This window comes from Etheostoma spectabile, chromosome 13 (genome assembly GCF_008692095.1).
Source record: "Etheostoma spectabile isolate EspeVRDwgs_2016 chromosome 13, UIUC_Espe_1.0, whole genome shotgun sequence".
Lineage (NCBI taxonomy): Eukaryota > Metazoa > Chordata > Actinopteri > Perciformes > Percidae > Etheostoma > Etheostoma spectabile.
In genome coordinates this window covers 7,943,684-7,952,698 of record NC_045745.1, presented here as the reverse complement: position 1 = coordinate 7,952,698, position 9,015 = coordinate 7,943,684, and the positions used below count along the sequence as shown (strand labels likewise).

At 39.9% G+C, this 9,015-nt stretch overlaps 1 protein-coding gene across 5 annotated transcripts in view; it reads left to right on the top strand.

The window, feature by feature from the left end:
- samsn1b (SAM domain, SH3 domain and nuclear localisation signals 1b) overlaps positions 1–9,015 on the top strand; it is a 19,860-nt gene that overhangs the window by 627 nt on the left and 10,218 nt on the right. For 2 of the 5 annotated variants that reach the window (XM_032534633.1, XM_032534631.1), the window contains exon 1: positions 8,792–9,015. This exon is cut by the window's right edge and continues 86 nt beyond it. Coding sequence is in view for 3 of the 5 variants with exons in the window: in XM_032534634.1 (XP_032390525.1) it covers positions 3,545–3,709; positions 5,263–5,306; positions 5,465–5,505; positions 5,676–5,738; positions 5,977–6,059; positions 8,476–8,659; positions 8,705–9,015 (891 nt within the window). In the remaining 2 variants the exon portion in view is untranslated. Of the gene's footprint in view, positions 1–3,242; positions 3,710–5,262; positions 5,307–5,464; positions 5,506–5,675; positions 5,739–5,976; positions 6,060–8,475; positions 8,660–8,692 lie in introns of those variants that run through there. The other 3 variants (XM_032534636.1, XM_032534637.1, XM_032534634.1) reach the window with 3 other exon arrangements.

Sequence of the window (9,015 nt, the reverse complement as noted above, 5' to 3'; positions counted from 1 at the left end):
AGATTCTCAAAGAACTTATGCTCTGAATTGTACAAGCAAGAAGCAACCCTCAAACACTTTTCATAATGCACCAGGTTAATGTTAACACAAGGAACCCGCAGAACGTCTGTGGTGGGTTATAAAAGCTGCATTAAAAGATCAATTTCAGGATTTCATAAATCCACATCAGATCACTCCGACAAAGATCAATTTGGATTATTTTAACCCAGCCCTACTAATCATAGTCAATTTAGAGAAGTTCTAATTCCTGAATTTCTTGTGAGATGTTAGGAAGGATTACAGTTTTTCCTCAATCTCTTTGGCACATTTACTGAAACTAACTTACAATTGTCAAAACGTCCAATCCTCACACCACGTGGTACATTCGGCACGTCACAATGTGACATTACTCAATCAAATGTTTCAAATGTAAATAAATCCATCAATAAATAAAAAAGGTTCCTTTATCATTGCTTAGGCCCAGAGTGTGTAAACTTTTTTGAAAGAGTGCCAGATTTGATGATGTCAAGGTGCCCGGGGGCCAAAGTTACGTACTCAATCTCACGGACATTTTACAGCAAGGTTGTTGTTTTTGTTGTTGTTATTTGTGTCTGTTTTGTTGAGCTTATCTTGTCTGTATATGTGCAATGTTTTTGATTGTTCGTGTGGTATCTTGTCCAGGACCCCCTCGAAAACCAGATGATACATCTTTGTCACAAAATCCCAAGTTTTTTAAAATGGCAATGTAACCAAATCAACCCAGGCGTGTACAAATCTAAAAAAAAAACAATTCTGCCTTACTTTGACATCTGTAGTCAGATAACTGGACGGACTACAGATCGCTTATTGAATACCTTAAACTTGAAGTTGATCAATATCATAACATGTTCAACCGAGGCTGCGGGCCCTATGAAATCTGGCCACAGGCGGGGATTGGCCCCGGGGTCAGACTTTGGACATGCCTGGCTTAGACTCTGGTGGTCAAAATGCAAAGACATCTTGTCAAATAACAGTGTACTGTAAAAGGGTGATAGTACCCACTCTGTCATAATGTCCAGTTGCTAACATTGTATATTTAGGCAGCTGAATAGTATTTACAACTGTATATGTATAATGTATTGATGTCAGCCATGGCGCACACTATACTTTCTCATTGTATGGACAAACCAGCCAACCCCAAACACACCAAGGAAGCTTCCACAGAGAAAAAGATATACAACAGCAAAAGTACCAGTAACTGTTGTCCAATATGTGCAAAAAGATAAATAAATAAATAATATATACAATGTATATATATAAATATATATATACATATACAGTATGTATATATATATGTATATACATAGATATATATATATAAACCCATATATATGCAGTCGGCAAATATATCGACCTCAAGGGTCATCCAATCTCGTTTCTGTCTGGCCAAAACATTTTAATCGATATTACACCTGACATCCTCCTTTGCAATGCAACAAGGGAAAAATCTTTTGGCACACAGCCCCCCCACCCCAACAGCCTGCTGTGGTAGCCTCACCTGTCATCTGTTTGCAACTGGTTGCACTAAATATTGTGAGGAGCTCTATTCATCTGAAAACCTTTATAGCAAAATCACATACCCATTATTTATTTATTATATATGTATTCAAGTCAATGAACGTGTGTAGAATTGCATTTGGGAATGATCATAATGATTCAATATCAAATTAATGCAAACTATTTTAATCTGCAAGGCGTTCCCAATGCTTTTTGTGCCAAAGCAATGATGAATGGCTGTTGTCATGTGAACAACTGACCTAAGGTTTATATAAACAGTCATGCAGATTGACAACGTTTAACAGTCATTCTACGATTGCTCCAAAGCGATTGAGAAAAACTGTAAGAAATGACTGCAATTGCTCTTAATTGTGACACAACGCAACAATGTGATAATGCACGAAGAGAAACAATGCTAGTTGAGTGTGACTTCATGATTATCACACCAGTAATTTGTTACCATGATAATGGTGTGTTGTTGGAAGGGATTCCATTTACAGCTGTAACACTGCTGCACGTGTTCAATTTGATTGCAATAGCGACAATCTTTAGCAGCCGCTGTTACGTAACACCACACTCCTCTTCCACTCAGTGCCAGATTTGGGGCTTTACTCTCAGGTAAGATGCTAACGTTAGCACACAACACACAGACAGTACAAAATGCCATCAACCTCATGGACTCACAAGTGTGACAACGCAACAACACCACAATATGCTGCTCATCTTACATATCTGTCTTATCAGTTACACACACACACACACACACACACACACACACAGTCGATCAGATACAACTGTGTCATGTATTGTATTATGTTTTAACAGCTGTAAACTACTCTCCTCATATGGAAGTGATATGATTTCTATCTTTGTTGTCGGTCTGGCTCAGGTTAAACTCTTCGTGAAACATGAAGACACAAACAATGAACAACGTAGAACTTTCTCTTATGATCCAGTTTGACAGTCAGTCGTAACGGAAAAACTAACTACTTTGAAGGAGATTTTTTGGGGCAACATAACCGGTGCATAAACTCGAGTACTTTCAGATAGCGATACAAGGATTTTAGGCGGTATCCAAGGCTTTTCTGATAGTGGTATCGGTATCATAACATCTCTAGTTTGAATCAGAAGCAGTTTGGCCTGATTTAGAGTTCATATCAAGGATTTTACTCTGTAAAATGTTTGAATACATATCATACTTTAACGGTTTAATTATGTTAGTGTAGCATATTAGACTACGTAGTGTTTTAGGCTGTGTTTTATTGCCCTTTATTATGATTTAGATGTGGCTCAAAGCCTTCTTTACAGTGCCAGATATGTAATGCTGCTGTAGAAATCATTTTACATTTTATTTTTCCTAAGAACTATCATATTTTAAAACATGTAGTCCACAATAGTAATATAATGTCAGAAGACTCTTGAAAAACATGTGTAATATGTGTGTATTATGGTAGAATGTACATTTTCTTTCCATGCCATTAAAACTTACTTTGACACTCCACGTGAACAAGGCAGAGCTATTACAAATGAAGTCTTTATCTTCTCTGTGTTTGATCACCGTACTTTCCCTAGGACTTGGAGCTCAGTCTGAATCCATCTTAACATACTGCTCCCAGTGCTTCTCACACAATACATAATCCGGCATTTTCTTCTCACATGGCCAGACATTTTGACTAGATCAATGTGTCCGTGGCAGACTGCTGACCTGCACTACCCTCAAACGGAGACAACTGAAAACAAAAGTACACCAAAGTGTGATGAATATTGATTGAACATGTTTGAGTGACACGCTGTACATGCAGAATAATTACACCATGCAGTGTAGATGTCAGAGCATTAGATTAGAGGACATGCTCGCCTCTCCCAGATGTACTGGAAGGCTCGTCATGGATTACGTATTGTGTAGTCGGGCTGATGATTGATTCAGGACAACTCCTCCTTGATGAGCCTCAACACCAGGATATATTTAGTCTAGGAGTTTGAACAGAGCCAATGGGTATTCTAGTATTTAAACTAAGCTGCTGTCACCATGCAGACTGTTTTTGTTTCTCTCCAGGAGGGCTCCACAGAAAGCATCTATGAACCACCCCACAGTCAAACACTCGTCCAGGACGTCCATCTCAAGTACCAGTGCAGCCCTTCTCTCCACAGGTGTAAGACTGAATGGGGCGGCTCAGATCCATCCATCCATTTTGTAAGACTATTTTCATTTTAGTCTATCCATGACGTTACAGTTTCCAGGATTGCTCTCGTTCTGCCGGAAATTCCGCTGGATTTCACTCTTTTTGGCCAGGTTTCTGAAACCTTGGGCTTCCTTTGTGTTGGCGTTCTAACCTCCGGTGGATTTCTGAGGACTACCTGGTCCTCAGATCTCTGCAGGGTAAATCCAGACAGCTAGCTAGACTATCTGTCCAATCTGAGTTTTCTGTTGCATGACTAAAACTACTTTTGAACTTACTCATGTTCCACCAAAACAACAAGTTCCTTCTCGCAACACATTCTCACTCCCATCTCGTAAAATACGGACGCTTGGTCAGGTACCTTTGTTGTTGTTATTGACGCTAAAACTCTCTTTTAGCGTCGTTAACACGCTTGGTCGGGACTATTGGCGTCACTTTTGACGCTGTTAGGTTAAGAAAAAGGTCGTGGGTGGGTTTATGGTTCCGTGACACGTGGGAATAACGCGAGGGTTAAGGACACACGCAGGACACAAACCCTGCTCTCTTCTGTCCTGTATTTGACCCATTATCTCCCCCAACCAACTTTCTTAAGCGGAATTTCCCCTTACATACTACTTTCTAAACCCCGTCTAGAAGCTGCTCTCCCCACTACGTTCTACACACACGACGAAGGGTGCTTTTTCGTTGCATCAGACGCTGACAGCCACTGTCCAAACGTCCGTATTTTACGCGTTCGGAGTGAGAACAAGTTTCTTTCTGAGGCTATTTTGCAGTTGCACCGTTAGCGCCCCCATGACAATTGTGATTGGTTTAAAGAAATGCCAATTAACTAGAGCACGTTTTTCTCTAATGCGGAATGCTGTGTGGACTAGCCAGACCCTCCTCCACAGCGCTGTACAGGAAGGTCTGGCAAAGCGAGACTGTATGTTCATTTAGACCAAGACCAATCAAAACACTGATGTGTCTTTAGTGGACACTTTCTTGTAAAACATTCAACCAATCAGAAACCACTGAGATTAGGAGACTTGTGCGAGGATCTTCACACATTTCATTGAGCTAACATGGCTAAAAACAGCACAGCTAGTGCATACAACAAGATATATACATACACACACACACACACACAAACACACACACACTACCAGTCAAAAGTTTGGTCTCTTAGAAATGTCCATTGCACCCCGTTGTAGAATCCCATCTGAGATCAGTTGCATTGTATTTAACCAGAGCAGCAGTTTTCAGATTACCTTATGAGCTTGCATAATTGCAAAAGGGTTCTCTTATGTTTTCTCAGTTAGTTTTTTAAAAAATAATATCAGATTAGTAAACAGCATGTGCCTTTGGATGAACATGTGAACATTGGATGAATGGTCGCTGACAATATTCATTGTAGATATTGTATTAAAGATCAGCCCCCCCCCCCACTCAGATCAGCTGTTATTCTATCTATAACAGAGTGGCATGGACATTTGTAAGTGACCCCAAATTTTGACCGATAGTGTATATGTTTTTTTACTCTTTCCTTTCTGATTTTTCTTTAAGTTGTGTATGTCTTTGTTCCCCCAAGGGCCGACCACCAAGTACAGTAAAAGTAAAGAAGAATAACAGAAGGTATGGGAGTTTTGTTCCATTTTTACGGTAATGTTTGCATTTGTAAGAGGGCATTTCTTTAAAAAAAAATGTATTAAATTTTCTTTAGCCTTGTTTGCATTTCACCTGTCAGAACCAACTTATTACCTGTAAGGAAATTTAAACATTTGTCATTTTAGGTCATGTGTGCCAACATCACCCTGGGACAATGAAACATCAGGTTGGTACAAAATGATCACAGTCACTGATGTTCATATTTCAAATAACTGCCTTTTCTTCAGACTTAAGGCAAAGTGACTTCAGGCTCAACTAGATCTTACACGACATTATGAACCTCTCTGTGTACAGTAAGACCTGCTTCTCCTTCCCCCCCCACCTTGTCTGTTGCAGTAATTCCTTCTAACTGCTGCATGTCATCAAGAGACAAGAAGGGCTTATCCCAACAAATGAAAGGTAAGAAAACATGTCTACCTGGGTGCTAACCAAAGTGCATAGAAACCACAGCGCACTGAAGCTGGGAATTATGCATCAGATATCAGAGAACTTAAATCAGAGTGTAAGACAGCTGAAGGAAGGCAGATTTAAAAAATAATATTTAGGATCAGTTCTAATGACATTTGTATGTTTGACAATATGTGAATGAGGAGGAAATAAAGCACTGACTGACCCGTCTGGATTGATCCTCCTACAGAGGTGTGTAAAGCCCCGTGTCAGAGCAGCATGTGGACAAGAGATGACAGCGTGAAGGGGACACAGGCCCATCTACCAGCTCAGGTAGGTCCACACTACTGCCAGTCACAGCAGGTGTAACTCGCCAAGAGAGCCCCATTATGATGAATGTAGTATAGTATCCATGTTTGAATTAGCCCTAACTAAATATTATCAAAAAAAAAAAAATCACATTTTGGATTGGAGCCAGTGCATACAAAACAATACGGTAGCTACTTGAAACAAATGAGAAGATATAATCTTTCCTAGCGCCACAAATTATGGATTAATATGATTGATATTTATATATACGTATCATGCAACTAAGTGGGCCATCCCACAAGGAATTACATGACACCAATACAACTGTATTTAATTCAACAGCTTCCCGTCCAATGTACACACACACACACACACACACAGACACTTGCAAAAAACAGAACAAATAAAACATACTACAGCAGCCACAACACAACAACCCAAGAGTCTCCCATACATTGTCCAACTCAAGCCAACCAGACATAAAATAAAAATTAGAAAACAGGGTATGTCACTTCCAGACCGAGAATCATTGACACAAAGTCTTCCTTTTATCCCATGCTTGTTCTAAAAAGTGTGCAAATAAAAATGTTTTATGTTCAAAACAGATCTACTGTATATCCTGCCTCATCTCTTTCACTTAATACATTTATAAAGCACTTTCAATCAAAGTGCTTTACAAAATGAATACAATTAAATTACTAACAGTACATAAAAAATTTAAATCTAAACAGTAATAAAATACCACCATACAAAGACAAAGATAATGGAACATTTAGGACTCATAAGCAGCAGTGAATAAGGAAGTCTCAAGCTTAGATGTAAAAACCTCCGTTGAACATGCCAGTCTAATATCTGCTGGAAGACCGTTCCATAATGTTGGAGCATTGAACGGAAAGGCTCGCTCACCCACCGTTGTCTTCCTAAGCTTTGGTACAGTCCCAAGTCCTGACCCGTGGAAGCGCAGCAACCGTGAAGGCACATAAGAATTTAAAAGATGGACAGATATAATGATGCAAGGCCATTCACTATTTTGTACGTTAAAAGCAAAACCTTAAAATCTGCTCTGACCTGAACAAGGAGCCAGTGCAGTGAGGCCAGCACAGGGGTTATATATATGTATTTAGATGAAAAGCACAAAATAAAAATTTGAAAACAGGGTATGCCACTTCCAGACTTCTACTTTGTTAAATAATTACCATCTTAAACCATGATAATATGGACACTGCAAAGTAAAATAAACTTCTGTTTTCAGTTTCATTGAGATCACATAAATAACAGTCCGTCTTCCTCACTGGTGCCCGACCAACCTCCTGTTTCAATATGGAGAGGGAGTATACCAGACCTGAACTGAGCACACACAGATCTTTTCACCTTGGACAGATTATAGTGTACATATTTCTTAATATGTAAAGTATTGGTACTTATTTGCAAAGCTGTTCAGTCTTTTGTAATACGTACCTACATGTCCACGTGTGCCAGATAGACACATGTTTATCTGTGCTCATCTGCCACGCTCTGCTTACGTAGGCTAACATTGCATAACAAAAAAGAATGTCTTAGGCCCTTTGGCAGTGTATACAAATGCATGGTTTATATGTGTGAAAGCATACATCTGGCTAATGTTTCAAAGTTAACTCATTTCCTGTTTATGTGACATGGACGGAGGTTACAGAGGGTAAAAAGTAAATGGGAAGTAAACCAGAGGGAGGACATTTGTATGTCAGCCAGATCAGATATATGGTGGTTCACTTTATTCTGCTTTATAATCTTTAATCTGCTATACAAGGCCCCTTTTATATCTATAGGTTAGAACACTTCGATTTTGTCTGGTTTAGTGCTTTTCATGCCAACAGCTGATAGTTTAGATAGGGACAGCACAGCAATCATATCCACACAGCAGAGAACAAATGCTGAGGCAGTACCAGCATAAAGAGGTGACTTTTTGATGGAGCATTAGATTTTGAAGGGAATACAGCATCTTTTGGAAGGTTTAGCTAGTCGTGTAACATGTAGGTACTTAAGTGGTAGAAGTTCAGATCCTTTACACGGTGATTCAATTTTCCATTACAAGTATAGCAATCAAAATCTCACTGTTATTTACATTTGGCAATGGCTTAAATGTAATGAACCTTTATTAATATCAAAAAGTTACGCACTAAAGCTTTCAAATAAGACCTGCTTGGACCACTGAAACTGGCTTAAGACCCACTGTATCTATTTGTTGGCTTTCAACAAGAGTATTCAAGATTTTTTTTAAATGTGCTAAATAAGCAAGCAGCATTTTATTGTTGTAACTGCTTGAGGTGGAGTTAGTTTGAACTGCTTTGTATATAATCTGTACAATATTCCTCTAACAAAATATTCTGTTTTGTAATGCAGAAGAATTTCAGTGTGCGCAATACACTGCATACAGAATGCTCCTCTTGTTTCTTCATTACAGGGCGGTGAAACTGCAGCTGACACAGCAGAATCCATACACACCACGGGAAGACGAAAGAAGTTACAGAACCTGGTGCAGACAAAGACAGGACATCAGAGTGGAGCTGGACGAGGGAAGAGGACCTCTGAGACTGACGGTGAGGCCCGTGGTCTTCAACCTGCTCAGGGAGCTGCAATCAGATCGGTCATCAGTAACCGTCCTTTCTACTCATCTTCAGATCATATGTCCAATGTGTTGAGTAACAACAATCCAGTGCTAACCTGTATCGGCCTGGGGAGGAGAACAGATAAGAAGCCCTCTGAAACTGCCCCATCACCACAGCAGCAACACCAGGCCCAAGATGTCCGTAAAGATTCAGTAGAGGTCGAAGTTTGGGGCCCGCGGCTTGGAAATTATCGGTGGAACCCATTCGAGTGTCCGCAGCCTTGGACTCCCTTCTACCACACATGTCACCAACCTGAACATGAACTTTGGGTGTGTGGTGGCACCTGGTCGCTGCCCCGGACCACAGAATGGGATCGCTTTGAGAGTTTGATACAG